The sequence below is a fragment of the Budorcas taxicolor genome, chromosome 19, assembly GCF_023091745.1.
Source record: "Budorcas taxicolor isolate Tak-1 chromosome 19, Takin1.1, whole genome shotgun sequence".
In the NCBI taxonomy this organism is placed as follows: domain Eukaryota; kingdom Metazoa; phylum Chordata; class Mammalia; order Artiodactyla; family Bovidae; genus Budorcas; species Budorcas taxicolor.
In genome coordinates, this window is record NC_068928.1 from 17,961,270 (window position 1) to 17,986,964 (window position 25,695).

The window sequence follows — 25,695 nt, forward strand, 5'->3', positions numbered from 1 at the left end:
CCTAGGGCTGCTAAACAAATCACCACAAACTGGGTGGCTTAAAGCAACAGAAATGCACTTGAAGCATTTAATTCTGGAGGCCAGAAGCCTGAAATCAAGATGCAAGCAGAGTGGATTCGTTCTGTTTGTGAATCTGTACCATGCCTGGTGATCCTTGGCCTTGGCTTGTTGACGTGTCATCCTAAACTCCACCTCCATTTTCACAGCCATTCACAGGGTCATCTTCTTAAAAGGACAGCAGCCATATTGGATGAGCTGACCCCATGTACTGTAGTGTGACCTCATTTTAATCTTCACTGATTGTGTTTGCAATGACTATCTTTCCAAATAAGGTCACGATCTAATGTACTGAGAGTAAGACTTTAATGTCTCTTTTTGAGAGATACATTTCAGCTCATTAACATTTCATTAAGTGGAATTAGGGCTTCCCTGGCAGCTCAGCTGGTAGAGAATCTCCGCCTGCAATGTGGGAGACCTGGGTTCGATCCCTGGGTTGGGAAGATCCCCTGGAGAAAGGAACAGCTACCCACTCGGGTATTCTGGCCTGAATAATTCCATGGACTGTATAGCCCGTGGGGTTACAAGGAGTTAGACAGGATTGAGTGACTTTCACTTTCACTTAAGTGGAATAAGCCTCAGAGTAAAAAGGAAATTATTTCCCATTGATTTGGAGAATTTTGCACAAAAAGCTGGCTTTATTTTCTGTTGGATTCATAAGTGCCCCAGAAATTGGCAAGAATATTAGAATTCTCATGAGTACCTACAACTGGCTACATCTCCACCACCTCTTGGACAGTATCTACACAGACACTGCTGCCTCATAAAAACACAAACCCACCACTTTTCCCTCCCAAAGTCACCATGCTCCTGATTTCCCTGTTCATCACAAAATTCAAGTCTCTCCATCTTTCATGAAATGGGCTTCCTAGGTGGCTCTGGTGGTAAAGAATCTGCCTGCCAAGGCAGGAGATGCAAGAGGTGTGGGGATGATCCCTGGGTAGGGATGATTGCCTGGAAGAGGGCATGGCAACCCACTCCAGTCTTCTTTTCTGGAAAATTCCATCGACAGAGGAGCCTGGTGGGTTGCAAACAGTCCATGAGGTTGCAAAGAGTCAGATACAACTGATATGATATGATGATGGTATGATACACATATCTTTCGTGAAAGGGCCCAGAGTCAGCAACAGAGCCATCAGTGGTTTCGTGGATAAGGGTCTGAAGCAAAAGGGTTCTGGAGAGGCACTGCATGGTGGCAGGCAGGACAAGGCAACCTGTCTTCACTGGGTGTGGGGGAAATGAACCCAGGTTGCCCGGAAACCAGGGAAGGAGGATGCCCCTCACCACCCCTTTGATAAATTAATCCTAGTAGAGATGTTTTGAGCTATAGATTAGGAAAATCACTAGCTGGGGCTGGGGACAAGTACATAGGCATTTACTCGTTAGGTTCTATGACTAGGAGGGATGATGTGAGGGTGGTGTAGGTGAAGCGGGGACTGTTCTAGCAGTGAGTGTACAAAGAGCAAGGAACAGCCATCCAGCATTACCCGATCACACAACTGCCCGGGTTCAGTTCCTGATGGTTGCCTATGCCTTGAGGATACACTAGCTTCCAGATACACTTTGTTACCTCTAATCCAGCCTCACCCTTCAACGTATGGTCAGTTTTTCAGAAACACACCTCAAGTCTGACTCTACAAAGTCGAGGTGGTTTCCAGACAGGACCAACCATTTTTGGCGCCAGCCTGATCTGCATCCATCCCTTCCACAGGGGATACTTTTGAGGCCCAGCGCTAAAGCCACTTCCTCCTCAGGCTCCCTTCCTGGAGCTTGTCTTCAGCTTGCTGGGCTCCTGAAACACCACCTCGCAGCTGTCCCAGTTAGTCCATTCTACCTGGGGTATTGGTTATGTATGTTCCTGCCTATGTTCCCCCGCCAGACTCTCCTCCTTGCGCCCCAGACAGGAGTTCACCAATCTAGATGCCTGGATCCAAACCCAGGGAGGCTCCCCAAAGGAAGGATCTTGCCAACTACAAGCTAAAACCCGCCCAGACGTTCTCTTCCCAGAGATTCGGCTCTGCAGCTTTCAGGGGCCACAGTGGGCGAGGCCGTTTTCCGGATGGAGAGGAACGAAGCTACGGCGCAGCTGGGAGCTCCGGATCCCGGCACTACTACGCCGACGGAGTCTGCGTCGAGGCTCTACGAAGCGACTGCCCACAGCCCAGCTGGAAGCCCCTAGTGGCGGGCCGGAACGGCGCTTCCGCCGGAACCTTTGAGAGGCCGGGCGCTTTTGGGAGAAGCACGCAGAAAACGGAAGTCCGTGGGGGAAGACTGGCCCGAGGGAACCTAGTGCTTTAGCGTGGAGGATGAACGTCCCTAGTCTCCTCTTGGCGGGAGGTAGGGTGCCTGAAATACTGGATGATTCTGCCGTATGCTTTTAGTGCCTGGCGTATTTACCCTCTCCGGTCCCGTGTCCAGGTCTCCCTCTTGGAGACCCTGCCGGGGAGACTGAGCGGTTCTGGTCGCCTCTGAGCTATTGGGATTCCTTTCCCTGGGTTAAGGGTCCACGAGCGACTCCTCGGACTGAGCTGAGGGCAGAGGGCAGAAGGTTCAGTGTCTGACAGCTGCTTGCTTACTTCTGGATGAGTTATTGTCCTGTGGCCGCAATGTAAAACTTTCCCCTGGTTTTACAGAGTTGCTCTTTGTATGGGTTTTCTTCTTTGTAGACTTATGGTAGAAATCGTGAAAAGCGTACAAAAGAAAATAAAAACCGCTCTTAAATTTACCACTCAGCTAAAACATTTCTTGTAAACGGGTAAAATTTAGTTTTATTTTATCCGCTCTGTGCAGCTTTCGGGATCTTAGTTCCCCGCCTGGCGATTGAATCCCCCGCTCTGGCAGTGACAGCGCCAACCACTCCAGCGTCAGGGAATTCTCTAAAATTTAGTTTTATTTGGTTCCACTGGATGAGAAAGAAACTAGTGAAGATAAATATTGTTTAAAATATCAGTTAATTGCAAAAATATTTCTCTAAGGTTAAAATTTTTAAAAACGTTAAAAAGTTGGAAATAATCGTTTTAAATACATGCTTCTTGTTGGACGTAAGATTTATATGTAGTAAAATTTAAGTTTGTTACCCACAAAAATCAGACTGTATCTCTTATGGATAGTTCTTAAATGATGGGAAAGTCCGTATCACTTTGCAATCGCCCTCGTTAGGCCACAACACTAAAAGGAACTAACGTCTAACTTAAATTTTGCTAAAATTTTCTTTTAGGGAGATGGAGATGTTTTCCACTTCCATTAAGGTCCTCCTTATTCCAGGCCCTACATAATCCCTGCTGTCGGAAAGAATCCACTGCACCAGAGAAAATCATTCCCCATGTTGATTTTTCTGATGAGACTGCAAAGGAGTCTGGAAAGACATTTGACAAGCTCTTTTCTTCAGAACAGCAGGCTTCCATCTTGCATGTGTTGAATACAGCATCTAATAAAGAACTTGAAGCTTTCAAATTGCTTCGTGGAAAAAAGTCCCTCAATATTGTAGAACACAGAAAAAAGTTTGGACCATTTCAGAATTTGGAGAGTTTAATGAATGTGCCCTTGTTCCACTATAAAATCACCATTCAAGTTTGTAACTCCATTCTTAATCCAGAGACTGGAGGGGAAAAAAAGAAGCTACAGGAAAGTCGGATCTTGAGAAAGATCATCAAACCAGAAATAGGAAGAGAGAGAGTTAAGGTACACTTTTTCTTAATGTCTCTTTTACTGTCTAAATATTTGCCAACCTACAAAGTACTATTCTGGGCACCAAGACAGGATTCTTCTGGCAATTATAGTTTAGTCCTGTGGACCCAGGGATACACACATAATCTATTTATAGTTATTCTCAAAGACATGAGATGTACAGGTAGTAAATTGGCAGTTTAGTGGAGAGAACTGTGTGTTGGGGAATGTTTCCTAGAACTCAGCCTGCATCCTGGAGAGAGAGCTAGGCTAGTAGGAAGAGGAAGGCATTTTAGGAAGGATAATTGATGTAGAGAGGTAGGTCTGTGCAGGACTTATGTAGAAGGAATGTTGAGTTACCTGTTTTTGTTTCTTCCTTTATTCCATATATCAGTTATACTCCTATTGCTTTTAATCTGTTTGTGCTTCTCACTGTGACTAAGATTCTTAAAGCTTTGCGGTGCAACAGGTACCTGATACAGATCTTTCTCCCTAGTCTAGCCATCGCCCATCCGCTTATACACAGCTGTCCGTGTTCCTTCTGAAATGTAAATATTACGCCTGAATGTTGTATGCTTTGGTGGCTCCCAGTAGCTCTCAGGATAAAGGAAGTTACTTTCTGCAGAAATCTGCCCACCCCTCTGCCCTTTCGCCACTTGCATTCTTTATGCCACTGTCTTGAGAGGTGTCAGCCTATATCTGCAGACATCTGGGTGAAATAACTTCCTGTTTACCATTTTACTCAGTCTCCTAGTCCTCCAGTAAGTCTTCCTGACCATTTCTCCTCTCTACAGTGTAACTTGTTTGGTGGTGTTTCTTATAATGTAGGGTCATGTCCCTTGTTTCCTAGTATCTAGCACATTCCCCAGCAACATCTGAATATCTGAACACCTGCTTTGAGCTAGGTACTGAGAACAAGTAAAAGTTCTGCCTATAAACTGACTACTGCTGGTTACTTTTTAATAATAACTACTTTAATAATTCTTAGTTCATAAACTGTACATATTATTTCTATCACATAAACTAATTTGGATTTCTGAGTTTGTATCTTAAATCTTGTGTCTGTTAAAATGTTCACACTTATAATTAAACCAGGCTTTTTTGTTTCAGGCAGTTAATAGTATAGTATCCATTGTTTCTGGTACTCGAAGAATTGCCTGGGCTCACCTCGATCGTAAATTGGCAGTGCTGGACTGGCAGCAAACCGAATATTGCCAATTGATGAAAGGATCATACCTATCATCTGTCTATTTAGAAGAGGTAAGGCAGTTGCACCTCCAAATCCTGACCTGCTGGAGCTCCTCATCTTTTAGTCCTAAAAGGGATGAAATAGTAAGGATGGATTTTCTTTGGGTACTTACTATTCACCTGTTCCTATTGTGTTTTCCATCACTTATGTTTTTTTAATTAAAAAAAATTTATTTATTTTTGGCTGTGCTGGGTCTTCACTGCCGCGTGCAGTCTTTCTCTAGATGCGGTGGGTGGGCCTCTCATTGCAGTGGCTTCTGTTGCAGAGCTCAGGGTCCAGGTACTCGAGTTTCCATAGTTGTGGCCCACAGGCTTAGTTGCTCCACGGCATGTGGGACCTACCAGGACCAGGGATCCGTCCCTTGCACGGGCAGGCGGATTCTTAACCACTGGACCCCTAGGGGAGTCCCCACTTATGATCTTTTTAAAAACTGAATAATTTATTTCAAGAAATGCCTTATGAATCAAAGGTCGATCCTGAGAAAATCAGTGGTAAAGTATACTGTTCTCAATGTTAAGAAACTTCTGCCCCATATTTATAAAGCTTGTTCTTCATACACTTTTATTGTCTCATCTGAGTCTTCAGAATCTGGTGAGATGGGCAGTAATGATCATCCTGATTGTATCTGTAAAAACTGTTTCAATCAGTCATCTGATGTGATTAGTCAGTGGCAGAGGTGATTGAGTCTAGGCTAATCATTCCAAGCCTATATGCTACCCTATAATTTTTTAAAAGGTAAATAAGACAATTTTGTCCAGATTTAAAGGCAATCTAGATCTTAGGGATTATGAAGCCCATGGCACAGATGAAGGAAGTAGTAATTAGGATGATTAACTGGCTTGTTTTAGCTCAGCTTGTTCCTGCTAGAACCATGATCAGAAGAACTTAGCTATCCTTACTCCTCCATAAAAGTCTTTTTCAGTTACTTCAGAATTGTCAGCGGCAATATAATGGAAGTTATATATTTAACAAACAGAAGTGGGACAGAGATGGAGGCCTAAACAGTAAAACTCAGTGAATTCTTTCTTAACTTTTGGCTGCACTGGGTCTCCATTGCTGCATGTGGGCTTCCTCTAGTTCCCGCGAGCAGCGGCTGCTCTCTAGTTGGCATGCTCAGGCTTCTCATTACGGCGGCTTCCCTTGTTGCAGAGCGTGGGCTCTAGAATGCACGGGCCTAGTTGCCCTGTTCACTCATTTTACCTTTTTCTCCTCCCAAAGATTTCTTCAGTCATTTCAAAGATGCCTAGAGCTGACTTCTATGTTCTGGAAAAAACAGGACCTTCCTTCCAGAACCCGTCTCTCTTTCCTGTGCTGTTGCATTTTCATATGACAGAAGCCATGCTGTACGCCTTGCTGAACGCGACGTTTGCCCAGGACGGTCACCACCAGGTGCTGAGCATGAATCGGAACGCAGTGGGGAAGCATTTTGAGCTGATGATTGGGGACACACGGACTAGTGGGAAAGAGGTGGTGAAGCAGCTCCTCTCAGAGTCTGTACTGAAAGATGAGCCTCGGGTGTCCTTCCCCCCAGAGAAGATAGTCCGCTACAGACAGATGTTTTCATCTACTGAACACAACAGAGTGGAGGAGTTGTATGATTCATTATTACAAGCTATTGCCTTCTATGAACTGGCTGTTTTTAATACTGAATCTTAAAATTTTGAGGTTAATATGTTACATGCTGGTAATATTCTATGAATTTATTAGCTCCTAAGTTTTGTAAAAGCAACTGTTTTGAACATCCATGTTAACGGAGAAGAAAGCACAAGTTTGAATGGATTTAGATGTTTAAAGTCAAGAGTTTTGGCTCTTGAATGGTTTATACAATAATAAACCAAGGCTAAATCAATACATATGAGATCCTGTGCCTTTCAGGTTTAAATGTTAAAAAATATGTTCCTTAAACATCCAAAACAGGGAACAAAGTTATCTTCCTTGAAAGGTAAGTGCCATCTACACTAAAAGATCTGCATTATTATATTGTTAAAGTGAGGACTAATGAATTTTCTGGATGGTGCTCATCATGGGAATAAAGCTAAATATAATCAATAATACAACTTGTAGAATCCTCTTGCTCTGTGAGTACAACGTGGTTTGATGGCTTCAGAAGGCACTCTTCATCAGCTCAATCTATTAAGCACCAAACAAGCAAGTTTTGTTTAACAGGCTCTTTTTCGTTGCTGCACTATGTGGCCTGTGAGATATTTGACCCCTGCTGCTGCTGCTAAGTCACTTCAGTTGTGTCCAACTCTGTGTGGCCCCATAGACGGCAGCCCACCAGGCTCCCCCATCCCTGGGATTCTCCAGGCAAGAACACTGGAGTGGGTTGCCATTTCCTTCTCCAGTGCATGAAAGTGAAAAGTGAAAGGGAAGTCGCTCAGTCGTGTCCGACTCTTCACGACCCCATGGACTGCAGCCCACCAGGCTCCTCCATCCATGGGATTTTCCAGGCAAGAGTACTGGAGTGGGGCGCCATCGCCTTCTCTGATTTGACCCCTGACCTGGTGTCAAACCTGTGCCCCTTACGGTGGAAGCATGGAGTCTTAACCACTGGACCATCGGGGAAGCCCAACGGGCTCATTTTAAAAACTTTTTAAATTGAAGGGTAATTGCTTTACAGAATTCTGTGCAGGCTCATTTTTTAACTTTTAAATACTTTACTCAATAGACCATCTTTTCAGAAAAGTAGCACTTAAATTTTTTCCCCCATCTCTCCATTTTGCTTAAGCTCAGGCCCTCCTTATATCTCACTTATACTGAACCCAAGTCACCCTGATGTCAAAGGATTGTCTTTTCTTTCCTTTAAAAGTGAAGTATACTTGTTGAAAAAAAAAATCCAGATAATCAGATATCTGTAACATACATGAACGTCCTCCCTTCCAGCGCCTCCAACTCCCTAGGCACTCTGAAGTGCACTCCAGACTTGTGGCCACGCACTGTCAATCTCTACCTGTGTGACTGTATTCAGAAGCGTCTCCACCTGAGAACTGTTGCTGCTCCTGCCAAGTCGCTTCAGTCGTGTCTGACTCTGTGCGACCCCATAGATGGCAGCCCACCAGGCTCCCCCGTCCCTGGGATTCTCCAGGCAAGAACACTGGAGTGGGTTGCCATTTCCTTCTCCAGTGCATGAAAGTGAAAACTGAAAGTGAAGTTGCTCAGTCGTGTCCGACTCTTTGCGACCCCATGGACTGCAGCCCACCAGGCTCCTCCGTCCATGGGATTTTCCAGGCAAGAGTACTGGAGTGGGGTGCCATTGCCTGGTGGTGAGCTGATAAGAATGTGAGAACTGTTGCAGATACCTCCAAGTACAGGTCTGAAACCATTCTTCCTCCAGACTACCTTGTTTGCCACTGTGTGGTACTCTGGTAAACAGCTTCACCAGCCATTCAGTTGGTCAGGCCAGGTAGGGGGCATTCTACTTCTCACATACTTCTGAAAATAGCTGTGGTGAACATGTGTTCAAGTTAGACATTTAAAGGATAAGACACTAAGTACTGAAAAGTCATCAACATGTGGTAACTTTTATCACAAAAGTAAATCTTAAGTCTTACAGGTATTTATCACCTTTAAGAACTGGGAAAGTATTTCCTCAAAATATGCTAAACCTGAAAAAGAAAAAGCTATTACCTGTGTCCATACTAGGGAGGAAAATGCTTCTTTCATTCCTTGATTTTTGGTATCCATACTACCCAGATGATTTCATCTGGAACTCCCATTTAAATATTGCATAGTCTTACGTTTAGCCTTTAATCAATGTACTAGCAATACAAGAAAAGATATATTGAACAAATATTTTAAGAGGTAAAAACATTTTGTACACAGGTATATGTCTATGTTTTTCAACTGTAGAAAATTAGGATCCTTACCTTTTGGAGTGAAAACATAATTCTCCAGATAATGTAACTGAATATTAAGCTAATATACAGTACAAACACTTGAAATAGGAAACTATTTTCAGATACACCTGATTATCTGATTGTAAAAATGATTTTATGTGAAATGTTGTATATTTTAAAATTTTGTAATTAAAAATAGATACTTTCTCCAAAAATATAACCTTAAGTGGAAATGGCTATCATGTAGAAATCCTAGAGTAGAATCCTTTGTTACAGTTTGAATGAATAGGAGTTTATCCAGAATATTTATATTAATATCTTTATGCAATAAAACATCAATGATATAAAAATACAAGAAAAATGTACAAGACAAATTATTTGAGTTATCAAAATATACAAGATATCACATTTGTACTATTGCTAAAAAAAGATTTATGAAAACTACAATTCATAATCTTGATTTCACCTTCTCAGTATTCAGTGATTCACATGGAAACATCCTGGACAGCACATTAAAAATAAATTTATCAGGAAAAACTTACTTTTTGAAAAATGATAATTTCTTTCCTTGGAAGTTTTCTTACTATTGTCCATGCTATTTCATATTCTGGATTGTGTAATTTATTTATTTTTTTAAAGAATATTTATTTGGCTGCATGGAGTCTTAGGTGCAACATGTGGGCTCTCGTTCCCTGACCAGGGGTCGAACCCCGCCCCCTGCATTGGGAGCTCAGCGGCTTAGCCACTGGGCCACCAGGGAAGTCCCTAAACTTATTTTTAAAAAGATCATCACCTGGGTGATTCACATTCACAATTTGACAGGGCGCTGACCCTTGGATGGAGAGAGGTGGATTGAGGATCACGAGAAAGGGAGAAGGTGTAGATTAGTTTGGCATTGAAGCACCTTTAGGAATATTTAGGGAACTCTACCTTCTAGAAACAGCCCACACACATATTCCAACAGAGCTAAATCAGGTAATACAAAAACATACAGAAAAAAAAAATACTACCATAATTATAAATATAATTTGTTAACTCCAATTTTTTCATTTTAAATATTTACACACTAATAAAAATATACAAATAGTCTGTTTTAAATGTACATTAAGAGAAATAAACACTTCCATGAACATCAATATAAAAATTTATCTTGAGAGCCACATGAGACTCCGTAGAAGGCATTGGTAATGTAGAATATTAAGGGAAGTCAGCTGCCAAAGTGTTCATAGTCTCTTTTGAAATGTTAAGATGAATTCCTTCAAGATAGTGCAGGAATCTGTCAAAATTACATGGAAAAATACAATTTAAATATTAATATTTCCATCAGATAAGAATATTTATTAATCTGTAAACAGCTATGTCAAATGTTCTTTTTGTAAGAAACTTTACCTTCTTTTACTTTTTCCTTGTTCCTTTAGCTTCTCAGTCCTACAGATGTTTCGAAGAGTTGGCAAGTATTCAATTATACTGGCTTGTCTATTACCCAGGTTCAGAAGAGATCGACTGGAAAATACACTTTTGATGACTGCTACCCTCTGCCAAGCACTGCTGTAAATTAAAAGTAATGCATTACCTTTTGATTTTTAATGTCCAATAAAAATGCAACAGTCTCAAACACAACCAGCTTCTGGTCTCTACTCCACCTTGATTCTAGTCTAGTGAAGTGAAAGTTATTCAGTAGTGTCTGACTCTTGCGACCCCATGGACTGTAGTCCACAAGGTTCCTCTGTCCATGGGATTCTCCAGGCAAGAATACTAGAGTGGGATGCCATTTCCTAGTCTAGACTAGATGAACTGTATTCCAGATGACCCTCCTGTACCATTTTCAACACATCAGTCACTTCCGTACTGAAAAGACTTTCTTGGCCACCTGCTGGCTACACAGCAAATCCAGACCCCTTCCCTGTGATCCAAGAGTCTTCCAAATCTACTCCCCCTGCCCCCAATATCTCATTATTTCTCTTCTCAGAAATCAGGCCGGTCTCCTTAACTGTCTCCTTACAAGCTACAATATTATGGGCTTACCTGGTCAATAAAGCCCAGCATTTCAAAATTAGTAAGAGAAAGAAACCAGGAACTTCCCCTTTTTTACCATTATTGAAAAATAAAAAGTAAACAGAAGACTTACTCTAAATTAGCTGCAGACTGACTGAAGCATACATTGTTGCGTCTTTGAGAAATATAAAAAGTAAGCTCTTTTGTGGGATCTCTTCCTAATTTCTTGCAAGAATTCAGAGAAGTTTCCAATGCTTTTGAAATAGCAGAAGAACATTTAGTAAAGCTGAGAGCTTCTACAGCCGCCTTTATTTCTCCAGATCTTTGAGAAGTCCATCCATCACTACTCTCGAGACTAAACTCATCACAAAGTCCACTTTTAACCTTTCCATTTGTCCAACCAAAATCATCTTTCCCAAACTCCCTTTGTTCCCGTACATCCATTAGAAGGGCATCTAAGAAGGACATGTTGTCCATGAGCTCAGTGAGAGAATTTAAACAGTGAGAAACAAGGACAGAACATTTTTTTTCTGCTGGTGTTTGAGGAGGGCGAGGAATAGACTCAGCGTCTGACTCTAGACGTTTGTTTAGTTTCTTTGTCTCTGGATTGCTTTCTTTATCTCTGGCTTTCCTTTCTTCTAAATTGGAAGATGCAGAGTAGAGGCTAAACCATTCACCAGAAATGTCCAATTCACTGTCAAATAAGTCACTATCATCTAAAGTTACAATCTTTTTCTTATGTTTCTTTTTTGGTGACTTTTTCAAAGGCTTCCCTCCTTCAACAGGTGTCCCAGCGAGGCATCTCATGTTTTCTGTTGCTGCACTGGGGTCCACATTTATTGATGAAACAGAAGAGTTTTCTGTTTCTGGAATGATATCAACAGGTAGTGGTAGAATGAACTCAAGATTACTATATAAGAAATCCACATTCTGCATTTGGAATTCTGTAAGAAGGTGGGTGAGCCTATGCCATTCTTCCTTTGTTCTGATTTTGCGCTGAAAAACAATTGTGAGTAAAGAAATGTTATAATAGTACCTAGTCTGAACATTTTTCTACCCATATGAATAGTGTCATTCCTATCTATCTTCAAAGTAATGAGTCTCCACCCTTCATAATTTTATTAACTTATACTTCCTTAATACATCAAAACAGTATTATGAGTCTAAAAAATTAATTTGGAATATTAAATTGAAGAATTGAATTCTCTAATTGTCAGTATATCCCCTAATTCAATAATTAGCAGTTCATTTGTTTAAAAACTACTGTTCTGAAACTTTTTTTAATCTGAAATATCTCTAAGTTCTATATTCTATAATATATATTTAAAGCAATGCCTATGCACCATTTGTCATAGTGGTACAATGTGTTAAAATGTGGTACAATGTGTTAAAATCAGCAATCTGAAGCCTACACAAATTATTGGTAAATTACAATTAACCTTAGATTCAAATGATAGAAGTGAGCGTTGGGAAGATGAAAAAGCATGTAAATATTCCAAACCAGACACTGAAAATACCTTCAAAAATGAAAATAAGTCTTCAGATGGGGAAAAAATGTTCTTAAGGCCGAACAACGTCTCAGCACAACCAGTGTCACATTTGGGAAGGTCTGTTGGATTCCTTTTTGTATTTTTAGGGTTATTTTTGGAATCAGGGTCATCTTCAGAACAAACAAGTGGTACATTTCTGCTATTTCCTCCTAGAACATTAGTAAAAGAAAAACTGAGTATCCATATTTTTATCAGACTGTAACGAGCAATTATTTAACATCCAAGATCCTTTGGCATTTTTTTCTACCTAATCCTCATTTTATTATTCTCCATCTGTGTATCTGATTCACAAAGAGAACAATACAAACATTATTTCTACATAAATTAAGTGGGGGTGGGATGTGGGGTAAGCTTACAAACAATCCAACTGAAGAAAGTGCAAGGACACACAAATATCTAATAAACTCATAAAAAGATGTACAATTTCACCAATGATCATGGAGATTAAGATGTTGATTTTTCACCTTTTAAATTGGGAAAAATTAAGATAATCACTGCATACATTAACGAGAAACTGAAGATAACTTAAATATTGCCTAGTAGGTAATGGTTAATTATGTTACATCCATTTTATATTACAGAATAGCATGCAGTTGAGAAAAAAAGGGCTAGGACTATATACTGACAATAAATTGTCAACTAAAAGAAAAGCAAATTATTTAACTATACATAGTGCTGGTAATTCTGCTAAATAAGTAGGCAGCAATATTTGTATGTGCACAGATAAAGGTCTAACGGTAGTTACCTTTAAGAAGCGGGGAAGCTCTTTTACTTTTCATGTTATATATTTCTCTACTGTTTGATTTCCACTGAATGTATATTTGTGTGTATGTATGTGTGTTTTTAAGAGAGGATGAAATGCATTTAAGATCTTCAAGAAAATAAATAATATCAAAGTTCTTGGTACTGCATTTTATATCCAGTAATATGGTGATAGTTATTAACTATTTGGTTTATGACAATTTCATGTCTTATTTATCATATTTACTTCTAAGAAATAGTGAAACTGCCAGCTTAAATTGAGTTATTAATAAATACTTGGAAAGAATAAGATATTAAATTCTGAACTAACTGAAAAACTGACAAGGGGTTAATATAACAGAACTTCACCTTTTTAAAATTTAAATATTAGTATATTTCCCAGAGCAAGATCTGTAACTATAGAACTGTGACTATGGAGCATGGAAACCACAAACTATGAACTTCTTCAGGCAAAGAACCATGTCTTATTCATATAAACACAGGACCTGGCATGGACAAAATCCTCAGAAAATGTCTGTAACTTGAATTAGGTAACAATGACTGAAGATTGGTAAGAAATGAAGCATTTCTGAAATAACAGAATTCTTAGGAAAGACAGGATTATAGGCTATTAAAGAAGCTAACAGAGAAATTACAATACAGCCATCTAAAAATAATTTACATATGGAAAAATCACTAATACATTTTTAATAGGTGAAAAAAGGAAGCTGCTAAATAATATAATTCTATTTATTTATAAGAAACTATGTTTATAAATGTACAAGTAACCGTTTGTTCCAGATTCAGTTTAACTGTAAATACCCACATTTAATGCTTAGAAAACTTTCAGAAACAAAGTTGATGCATATATGTTTATTTTAATATTGACACGATACCCCAATGCTTAAAATTTTTATAATTTTCAAATATTTTGGAACAACATATATTTTAATATAGAATCCCGTAACAGAAATTTCCTTTTTAACAAAGCAACTTACGACAAAGAGATAATGGCCTTTCTTCTAAAAATCCACCTCCACTTCTAATCCAGAACTGTAAGTAAAGGATACTTTTCCTGATATCACAAGTGTTTGCAGTTAGCAATGTTACAAAATCCTTTACATCAGTTCTGAAATTTTCAGTCAAGCAGATCATCTGTAGGTAGCTGGCAACATTTAGCTGGGGTCAGGGGGAGGCAAGGAGTAGAAAGGGAGAAAGAGAGGAAAGAAACATGGTCAACTGCAGAGTTAACAGAAATACATCAATACTCTAACAGCCAAATTTCGCTAAAATTTTAAAACATCTTAATTCTTATTGAGAATAACTGAAAAATATGAGGAAATATGTTACCAAATTAAAAGCATCTATATATAATGCTTTTATTAACTGTATACAGTCTGAGACAGCAAGACTGTATCTTGTTTTTTTTTTTATGGGACATTCTCCAACCTGAATACTAAAGGCAATCTTATTAAACCTTAAGACAATCCCTTAGGATCAATGGTACAACCTGATGGAACATTTACAGCCATTAAAATGATAAATATGAATACTATACTATACAGGAAGAAACATACTTACTGAATAACTTTTGAAAACCAAACTTAGTAAATCATATCAATGCATGCATAAAATAATGTATGTAAATGAGAAATAGAAAAAATTTTTTTAAACATATTTGTTAGCAGTAAATGTACAAAGTTTACTTTTAAATTTTATTTAGCGTACAATTACTTTCCTATATTTTTAATAAAACAATATAATTCTCTTCTTATTGTTTATGGAAAGCTTTTTACCTTGAAAAGCTAAAACATATAAAATTATATTCACAGTTCACAGATATTACAAGACTACTAGCATTTTTACATTATAATAAACAAGACAATTAAAAACATTTTCCCCTATGGTATCTTTGACTTTATTCTATATATGTATTATTCTTGCACACATCTGGGACTTCTTCCCCCAGACCAGGAATTCTCCTTTCAATAACAAAAGAGTACTTACTATAAGACAAACCTTGCCATCAATAAAAACTATAAGTTCTATAATCAACTTAAGAAAATATAAAAAGCCAATTATCTGAATGAACAAGAGAATAACCAAAGGCAGAAGAAAATGGAAGGGAAATCAACACTTGGACAAATGAAATGGCCTTGGTGAATCCCCACCACAACCTTTGAAAATTGATTTTTGACTGAGTGCAGGCTGTAATAGTGGTAGCTAAAACTCACAGCAACTAGAAAGTGAGGGGGAGGTCCACGAAAGTAGAGAAACAGAAATCCCAACTCTAAAGAATGCAAATCACTGGTTGATGCTTGAACTTCATGTGTGTGAGGCTGTCTTAAAGCAGCCCAGGTAAAACTAAAAGAATTGAACAGAATACTTGTTCGGAAGAACAGAAAGTATCAGGAATATATATATACATTCACAATGTACAATATATCATTCACAAAGTACAAGATAAAAATCTAAAATTACTAGACATACAAAGAAATAGGAAAAGTAACCAATACCTCAGAGGCAAGACAACCAGGTAGAGACTGATCACAAGATGACAAAGCCGGAATTGGTAGAAAGAATTTTAAAGCAGCTAGTAAAACTATATTTAAGGAAAACATGCTTATAATGAACAATAGGAAATTTCAACAGAAAAATAGAATCCATAAGAAGGAAGCAAAAAGAACTTGTAAAACTAAAAATTAATGTAATATTAGAATAAAGATTTCTGTGGATGGACCTCATGGAAAAACAGAGATGGCAGGAGAAAAAGGTCAGTAGACTTGAAGATAAATCAATATAAATCACCAAATCAGAAGTATAAACAGAAAAAAAAACTGAGGGAGTGGCTTGGGGAAGAAACAGCACATCTCAGTGACATGGGGGTCAATGTAAATGTCCAACCTTCTTGTAATTAAATCCCCAGATGGAAAAAAGAGAAAATGAAAATAAAATAAATTTGGAAAAATAAACCTACAAAGTTCCTTAATTGGAAGAATGATATATAATTAAGGATAATAGATAATAAAGAATCACAAGCAGGATAAATATGAAGAAAAATAATACCTAGGAACATCACAAGAAAACTGCTGAAAACTTAAGTTAAAGAGAGGATCTTGAAGGCATCTAGAAGAAAATGACACATTATATACCAGGGCAGAAACATAAATTTTAAAAATCTGTTTAAACTGCTGGGACATAACAAACAGTGGTGATCAAAACACAGTGAAACGACATGTTTAAAGCAGTGAAGGAAAAAATGAAAGAAATCTAATATAATCCACTGCCAGCAGACTTGTTCTATAAGAATTGCTAATGAAGTTCTTGAGGCTAAAGAGAAATAAAACCAAGGAAAAACTCAGATCTTCATACTGAAATTAAGAACATACAAAATTACACAGGTAAACAAAAACTTGATTTTTTACCTTCTTAATTTCTTTAAAGTATATATGATCAGCTAAAGCAAAAAACAGAGCATTGTATCGAGGAGTTTATAATGTATGCAAACACAAAGAATTTGAAAATTAAAGCATAAAGTTTCATAACAGACAAAACTAATCTGAGTTAACACACATTAGAATAGTGGTTATCTCTGGTAGAGAGGGGAGTGCTGACTAAAAAGGGCCCAAGGGAACTTTTTGAGGTGATTTTGATCTGGATAATGAGCTGATTTTGATCTGGATAATGGTTACATGGATGTTTATCTCTGTTCATATTTTTCAACTTGTATACTTAGTGCAATTTTAACTGTATGTAAATTTCACCTTAAAAAAGCACTGGTTTCTATGAAAAAGACCTAAAGAACACTGGAGTCTAGTAAAAATTTGAATATTCAAATTTTGAAAAAAAAAATTTTAAGTTAAAAAAAAAATCAGAAGTCTCCTAAAACTCAAAATGGGCTTCCCTGGTGGCTCAGAGAAACCCGGGTTCAATCCCTGGGTTGGGAAGATCCCCTGGAGAAGGAAATGGCAAGCCACTCCAGTATTCTTGCCTGGAGAATCCTATGGATGGAGGAGCTTGATAGGCTACAGTCCACGGGATTGCAAACAGTCGGACACAACTGAGTGACTTCATTTTCTCTTTTCACTTAAAACTCAAAAATGTTAATGTACCCCTTGAATAGTTAAAGTATAGATACATATTATAATAAATTACCTGTTAGGTAATTGTGATATATAATTTATGATCATCAAAATTCAAAGCTTACCAGTGAAGGAGTATTAAAATTAATTTCTTCAAAGCAGCCATCAAACATTAAACTAAATGTTGGATCTATAGTGAAAAAACATATTTTTAAACATTAAAACCACTAAGGTACTTTCTCTAGTCATACATTTTCTATGAAAGTATTCTATATTTCATCAGTAATGAAAACATCATACAAATTATAAATCATTAAGAAACTGAATTTCTACCTTGACCTGTTAAACTACCAAGTTACTTGTGATTAATATGATTTTAACGATATTTTTAGAGTACAATCATTAACTATTAAATGGGCCATTAATTTCTAAGTAGAGTCTAACACAAACACATTTTCCTACAAAAACCCATAGCAGAGACATTCTGAATAGCCGCAATAACAAATATTGAAAATATTATAATACAATATATAGAATGAAAAATATTGCATGAAATTTTAAAATTAAAAACCGAATTCTAATTATAAAGAAAAGGGGACCAATTCTGTGAGAATGATGATGGCTGACTTCGGCTAAAATATGCAATTAATCCATACGGAAACATTACCAAGGGCTAAGGAATGGCCAAGTTCAATATTAAGGAACTGCAGAAAGGTTAGGTTCCATAAAAAATTCTGACCCGTAAATGAGGTTTGGTGACCTAATTATAGGTAGGAGGAAGAGATAAAGAGAAAGATCTGTTATTTTTCTTCCCAAAACCCCTTCACTGGCTTGTCCATAAATTTCTTTATCTGTGTAGGTAGGCTGTTGTTGGCATCCTAAATATCTAACACCCCAACACAGTAATTCAAAGTAGTACCCATTTTTTAAAGTCATTGGTATTTACAAGTTAATATATTAAGTTTTATAATTATGGAAGGCTGCAAATCAATTGCAAATTTGAATAATTCTTAGTTGATTAATAAAAATGATCTAGAAGCCTCCTCTTCAGGAAAAAACAACCAATTTAATTCACCAGCAGACTTCTAAAGCAATGTATCTAACCAAAATTAGAAGTTTTCCCCAAATATTTTAACCGAAAGTAATTAATTGTAAAATCACTGGTTACCTACCACTTGTTGTAAGGATTACAGGTCTTTTCGTGGTTGCCATGAATGTTTTGATTGCATTCAAAAATCCAGCATCTTCTTCGAAAATGACATCAACCTAAGAATAAAATGGTTATTAGGATACTGACATAGTGAGTAACAATACTTACTTGAATATCAGTTATGTATACACAGTAGATACACTGTATATCAGAGACAAAATTTATGAATTTGTAAACAGTGTGACTTCACACCATGCTTACAATGTCTTACACTATTATAAGAGTAAAGAAATTATCAAACATTAAAACCAAAGAAATACAGTTACCTATTAATTTAACTGGATAAGTATGGGCCAATATAATTTTACAAACTCTAAACAGTAATCAAATTGCATGAATCATGTTCCTGAAAAATTCTTCTATGGTTGACAGTTTTATTCACTTTAATTTGAAATGAGTGAGTGTTAGTCACTCAGTCATACCCGTCTCTTTGCAACCCCATGGACTGTAGCCCGCCAGGCTCTTCTGTCCATGGGATTCTCTAGGCCACAATACTGGAGTGGATTGCCATTCTCTTCTCCAGGGGATCTTCCCGACCCAGGGATCGAACCAGGGTCATAGATACAATTATTCCTGACTTTCTTGGCTGTTTTACAGATCATCAGAGTAACATATATAGTAACCTCTAGAATAAGCTTTTATCAGGAGATATCACAAATGTATACCTCTGTAAACCTACCTCCTCAAAAAGAATGAGGGATGTTGCACTTTTTCTGTTGGGTTCCTCAGCCCCAAACTCTTTGACATTTGAATTAGTTGTGTTTGTAGATTTAGTCTGAATGATTTGTTTCTGTTCAAAAGAATTTTTGATTCCTGCATATAAAATAATATTTTATATAAAATCAACTTTTTTATTAGAATATAATTACTTTACAATGTAGTGTGAGTTTCTGCTGTACAATGACATGAATGAGCTGTATGTATACATATATCCCCTCCCTCGTGGACCTCCCTCCCACCCTAACCTTCCATCCCACTCATCTAGGTCATCACAGAGCACCAAGCTGAGCTTTCTGTGCTATACAGCAGCTTCCCACTAGCTATCTATTTTACACATGGTAGTGTATGTATGTCAATCCTAATCTCACAATTCATTCCACCCTCCCCTTCCCCTGCTGTGTTCACATGTTTCTTCTTTATGTCTGTGTCTCTATTCCTGCCTTGGAAGTAGGTTTACCTGTACCATTTTTCTAGATTCCACATACATGCGTTAATGTACGATATTTTGTTTTCTAACTTACTTCACTCTGTATGATAGCCTCCAGGTTCATTCAGGTCTCTACAAATGACCCTATTTTGTTTCTCTTAGTGGGATGAATAATATTCATTGTATATATGTACCCTATCCTCTTTCAAATCACCTTTTGATTGAACATTGACTACTTCCACAGAATAAGCTCAAACTGAAATCCCCTATCAAAACTGAAACAAAGTATCAAGACTGCTACAAGTAGGACCTGCAGACGTTTAATAAATAACAATAGGAACTCATGAAATATGATCCAATTTTTATGTATCAGGGTTCTTTGTCAATTTAGTGTCTTACCTTTATTATTTTCCAGAAGTGCTCCTATTTGTTCATTATTTTTTGGCTTAGAAGACACTTTAAAATAATTTGCCAAAGTTTTAGGTGGAAGTGTTCGCTTTGGTCCACTACTTTGTGGTGATGGCGGAGGAAGTTTTCTTGGTGAAGTAACAACCTTCTTGGGGGAGCATAATTTTTCTGCCAAAAACAAACTGCACTTAAAAACAAATATTCTAAAAATTAAACAGATGGCAAGATGGAGTTATCCACAGTATAATTCTACTCATACCAGTTAAAAAGCAAAGATATAAAAATTCTTTTTCATTCTTATAGTCAAATACTCTTTACGCTTAAATATTACTGTATTGTTAGCCTATCAGTAGAGAAGATAAAGCCAATCATCTGGAAAAGATACTCTTTTCCATTTTTGAAGTGAATAATGTTCACAATCCCACCATTCACTCTGTCTATATCTGCTAGAGGTCAAAAGAAGCTAGAGGGGCACTTCCCTGGTCATCAGCGACTAAGACTCCACTCTCCCAATGCAGGGGGTCTGGGTTCAATCCCAGGTCAGGGAACTAGATCCCACATGGTGCATTTAAGCGTTCACATGCCACAACTAAAGGCTGGAGGAAAAGTGATATTGGTGTACACTGAGCACATTACATGCCTTCTAATCCAACTTTGATTCAGCCCACAGTAAATGGTACTACAAGCGATATGTTTTTCTAGATATGAAAGATGGATACAAAGTTAAAAATAAATGGCTGATGTCCACCTTTCAGAAGCCTGACAGTAGCCTAGCATTTATCCCAGAGCTTGTCCTTTGCTCCTCTCTAAGTACCCCAATTCAGCCTTTACATGCACTAGTTATTATCAATGGACTCAGAGCAGAATCTTCTTTACATACCAGCATACGTGCACATATCCATGACTGTGTCCTATTCTTTTTCTATACCCTCACTTTCAGAGATCTTATATTTCTTGTGTATCATAGATGTTTGAAAAAACAGTGGAAATTTTGAGCTTTGAAAAAAATTACCATAGATATCACTATCATGTCATAAAAATCAGACATTTTAACATCACCAGGGAAGAGGTATAATCTTAAAATAAAAAATATCTTAGTATCACTAAAAGTGGTTAACCAGTTGTTATGTATCTCTTGCTATGACACCACAGGAAGCACAGCCCCAATGTACATCGGCACCAAAACGGAAACGAATCTAATCAAGCCCACAGATCTAACTGCCAGTTTATAAGAAATACAAGGAAGAGGAATGTATTAACTGATACCATGTATATATAGTCAGCCAAATCCAGAATGTGAGACATTTTTATGACCAATGTCCCATGTTCTTCAACAAACAAATAACATGAAGAGAAAGAGTGAAGGAGTTGTTAAGAGAAATGAAAAGACACTTAAGAGACATTAAGGTGTGGACTTTGTTTGAATCCTGATTTGAACGAACCATTTGAAACAACAGAAAACTGAAATCAGACTATGTATCAGATCAAATTAAGGTATGTGGTTAACTTTGTTAGTCTGGTTATGATATTGCAATTATGCTTTTAAAAAGTCCTTATCAGTTAGAGCTAAATACTAAAGTATATATATATACATGAGTAAAATTATGTGATGGTCATGAGATTTGTTTTAAAACATAAAACCTGAGAAAAATTTGAAAGGCACATATATAAGTAGGAAGAGATAAAATATGACAAAATATTGATTATTAAAATTCTTTTCTTAAATTTTCATTTCTTAAAGGCTATGATTTGAAGAAAATAATTCACTTACTTGGTGACCTGCTGATATTGTAGCTATTAAAAAAGCAGGGTTTCTGTGAGTTGACACCTTGCTTGTCTACTTGATGAGACTGAGTAGCTTCCTTCAGCTGAGACAGAATTTGTCTACCACTGCGCTGAGAAGAGGCATTCACTTCAAATATCTAGAAGAAGAATACATGAAAAGGGGCAGAATGGTTTATATTTCTTTTCATTTCATTACATTAGTATCCATCCACTAGAGCTGATACTAACCTTAAATCCAAGTTCTTGGGCACAAGCATATACCGCAGCAGTCTTCCCTACGCCTGTTGGCCCTGTTATAAGAACGGTATTACAAAGGCGATTTTCTTCTTCATCATCTGAACTGCCTTTGAAGTCTCTGCTATCCAACGAATCTGAAAAATCATTCAAACGCACATAAAACAACCGCATGGGCAGCAGTTCTACCTCACCAAACCTGGTGACCAAATCCCACAACTTCCTGCCGATAAATGTTGGCAATTCAATGTACAAAAACGAGAAAACTCAGCATAAGATACCAAATAAGAAGCCTCACAAAAGTGTTTAGCTAATCTAATTCTAAGAATGTTCAGTGAAATGGAAAAAAAAAAGACTCAAAATACCTTCCTGTTTCTCGTCTCTTTTTCCCTTCAAATTCTGTCCTTCTTCTAATTCAGCTCTTCTTTTCCAGTCTTTCAACCAACTATCAAAAGAAAATGTATGTTAATAAAAATAAGCCACAGAATATAGTTTTTAAACAGTATGTTAAAATGGTTGTTGGGGGGAAGGTATGGTATATTGTTACATTTTAAGAATTCCATGATGCTTTTGAATCAACTATATAGTAAAATAATTTTACACTGGCATGAATATTTTAAAATGAAGTAATTTTGCCTAAATACTCAAGACAATATGTGCAAGCATATTCACTACAACATTGTTTAAATTAGCCTCCAAAAGGAAAAACTTAAAAGTGCATCAGTAGGGAAAAAGATACCTTATGGTATGGTCACATAAGGAACCAGTACAGAGAAACTTAGAAATGGAATAGACTGTACGATGACTTGAAAGATGTCTAATACACCATGCTATGAGTAGGAAGATTAAATTCTCATCTGGAGCTAGACCGCCTGAGTTTAAATTGAGCTCCACCACTTTTTAGATGTATGAACTCGTACAAATAACTCAACCTCTCTAGGACTCATTCTTCCTTTCTTTCTTCCTGAGGAACAGTATTTACCCTCATAGGATCATTCTAAGGATCAAATGAGCTAAGAACTATCAAGTACTTAGAACAATGCCAATCTCAAAGTGTTTATTATTATGGCTCCCAATTTCTTGTATGAAATCCTTTGGGCCAGGTGAGTTTTAGAATTCAGGATTTTTCAGATATTAGAAATGTAATTTGGAACATATACTACATATCACATAATACCTTTAGTGGGTCTGTGGCAGTACATCTATAATCACTGGATATTTCTGGTTGGGACCGATAATATATAATGAACTTTTGTCGTTGCTGTTTAGTCGCTAAAGTTGTATCCAACTCTTTTTGACTCCATGGACAGTAGCCCTCTAGGCTCCTCTGTTCATGGGACTGTCCAGGCAAGAGTACTAGAGTGGGTTGCCTTTTCCTTCTCCAGGGGATCTTCCCGACCCAGGGATCAAACCCGCATCTCCTGCACTGCAGGCAGATTCTTTACCTCTAAGCCATCAGGGAAGGTCATAATAAATATTATGTATATAATAAAGTTAATAAACTTTCAATTTCCAGAACTCTTTGGAGGTGGGAATTGAAGACAAAGGATTATGACCTGAGTTAGTAGTAATATGATCCTATCTGTTAGGAAGAGCAAATATATGCATTAATTTTTTTCTGGAAGTTTTATAAGACATCGTTAATAGTAAGGAATAGAAACAGGAGAAAAGAGGTACATTTACTTTTCACTTTGGATTTTTTTTAAGATTTTACCTTGTGATGTATAACTTTGTAATTTCTAGCGTTGTGTTAGTTGCTCACGCGTGTCTGACCCTTTGTGATCCCATGGACAGTAGCCTGTCAGGCTCCTCTGTCCATGGATTCTCCAGGCAAGAATACTGGAGTGGGTAGCCACTCCCTTCTCCAGGGGATCTTCCTGACCCAGGGATCGAACCTGAGTCTCCTCCATTGTAGGCAGATTCTTTACCATTTGAGCCATCAGGGAAGCCCATAATTTCTAGATTTCAGTATAAATAAATAGTAAAACTATATTCATAAACTATTTCTCAATTCCTTTATAAATTTTACCAACCTATGTAACTTTTTTATAGCTAGCTCATTGCCTATGAGTTCACTGGAGTTCTGAGGTTGATACTTTTCCGTCCAAAGCATGTCTTCAATTCCAGAATCTAAAGAAAAAAATACGTATTGAAGTATTTTGTTCCTTGACATAAACATATATTCTTATACATTTACATTATTGTTTCATGTAACAATAAGTATTTGTAGAAATGTTCATATTTATAAATTGCCAAAAAAGGCAATTTAAAAAACCTTACATTGAAAATTCTTCTCATCAAACCTGTTCCCCTTAAAAGCTAACCACCATAAAGTCTTATGACTATAAGATTTAAAAGTATACATTAAAAACGTTACTCAAAGCACTCAGTTCAGTTCAGTCACTCAGTTGTGTCCAACTCTTTGCCACCCTATGAACTGCAGCAGACTGGGCCTCCCTGTCCATCATCAACTCCCGGAGTCCACCCAAACCCATGTCCATTGAGTCAGTGATGCTATTCAACCATCTCATCCTCTGTCATCCCCTTCTCCTCCTGCCCTCAATCTTTCCCAGCATCAAGGTCTTTTCCAATGAGTCAGCTCTTCCCATCAGGTGGCCAAAGTATTGGAGGTTCAGCTTCAGCATCAGTCCTTCCAATGAACACCCAGGACTGATCTCCTTTACGATGGACTGGCTGGATCTCCTTGCAGTCCAAGGGACTCTCAAGAGTGTCCTCCAACACCACAGTTCAAAAGCATCAATTCTTCAGCACTCAGCTTTCTTCACAGTCCAACTCTCACATCCATGCATGACCACTGGAAAAACTGTAGCTTTGACTAGACGGACCTTTGTTGGCAAAGTAATGTCTCTGCTTTTCAATATGCTGTCTAGGTTGGTCATAACTTTCCTTCCAAGGAGTAAGAGTCTTTTAATTTCACGGCTGCAATCACCATCCGCAGTCATTTTGGAGCCGACAAAAACAAAGTCAGTCATTGTTTCCACTGTTTCCCCATTTATTTCCCATGAAGTGATGGGACTGGATGCCATGATCTTGGTTTTCTGAATGTTGAGTTTTAAGCCAACTTTTTCACTCTCCTCTTTCACTTTCATCAAGAGGCTCTTTAGTTCTTCTTCACTTTCTGCCATAAGGGTGGTGTCATCTGCATATCTGAGGTTATTGATATTTCTCCTGGCAATCTTGATTCCAGCTTATGCTTCCTCCAGCCCAGTGTTTCTCATGATGTACTCTGCATATAAGTTAAACAAGCAGGGTGACAATATACACCCTTGACATACTCCTTTTCCTATTTGGAACCAGTCTGTTGTTCCATGTCCAGTTCTAACTATTGCTTCCTGATCTGCATATAGGTTTCTCAAGAGGCAGGTCAGGTGGTCTGGTATTCCCATCTCTTTCAGTATTTTCCACAGTTTCTTGTGATCCACATAGTCAAAGGCTTTGGCATAGTCAATAAAGCAGAAATACATGTTTTTCTGGAACTCTCTTGCTTTTTCCATGATCCATCAGATGTTGGCAATTTGATCTCTGGTTCCCCTGAATTTTCTAAAACCAGCTTGAACATCTGGAAGTTCACAGTTCATGTATTGCTGAAGCTTGGCTTGGAGAATTTTAAGCATTACTTTACTAGCATGTGAGATGAATGAAATTGTGCAGTAGTTTGAGCATTCTTTGGTATTGCCTTTAAGAAATGAAAATTATGAAAAATAATTTGTACTA

At 37.7% G+C, this 25,695-nt stretch overlaps 2 protein-coding genes across 2 annotated transcripts in view; one reads left to right on the top strand and one right to left on the bottom strand.

The window, feature by feature from the left end:
• Window positions 1-2,333: 2,333 nt before the first annotated feature.
• Window positions 2,334-6,730, top strand: TEFM (transcription elongation factor, mitochondrial). Its single transcript, XM_052658571.1, has 4 exons — window positions 2,334-2,394; window positions 3,275-3,738; window positions 4,834-4,983; window positions 6,191-6,730. Exons 1-4 carry the CDS (start codon window positions 2,364-2,366, stop codon window positions 6,626-6,628), a joined length of 1,083 nt encoding a protein of 360 aa, XP_052514531.1. The 5' UTR covers window positions 2,334-2,363; the 3' UTR covers window positions 6,629-6,730.
• Window positions 6,731-10,005: 3,275 nt separating this feature from the next.
• The window catches only part of ATAD5 (ATPase family AAA domain containing 5), a 34,140-nt gene continuing 18,450 nt past the window's right edge, over window positions 10,006-25,695 (bottom strand). The window contains exons 11-23 of the mRNA XM_052658599.1: window positions 23,994-24,090; window positions 22,326-22,405; window positions 21,955-22,097; window positions 21,713-21,863; window positions 19,933-20,109; window positions 19,066-19,199; window positions 18,349-18,442; window positions 17,302-17,366; window positions 14,093-14,273; window positions 12,321-12,502; window positions 10,937-11,799; window positions 10,198-10,356; window positions 10,006-10,084 (exon numbers count right to left, since the gene is read on the bottom strand). Of these exons, the coding sequence (XP_052514559.1) occupies window positions 10,006-10,084; window positions 10,198-10,356; window positions 10,937-11,799; window positions 12,321-12,502; window positions 14,093-14,273; window positions 17,302-17,366; window positions 18,349-18,442; window positions 19,066-19,199; window positions 19,933-20,109; window positions 21,713-21,863; window positions 21,955-22,097; window positions 22,326-22,405; window positions 23,994-24,090 (2,405 nt within the window). The remainder of the gene's footprint in view (window positions 10,085-10,197; window positions 10,357-10,936; window positions 11,800-12,320; window positions 12,503-14,092; window positions 14,274-17,301; window positions 17,367-18,348; window positions 18,443-19,065; window positions 19,200-19,932; window positions 20,110-21,712; window positions 21,864-21,954; window positions 22,098-22,325; window positions 22,406-23,993; window positions 24,091-25,695) is intronic.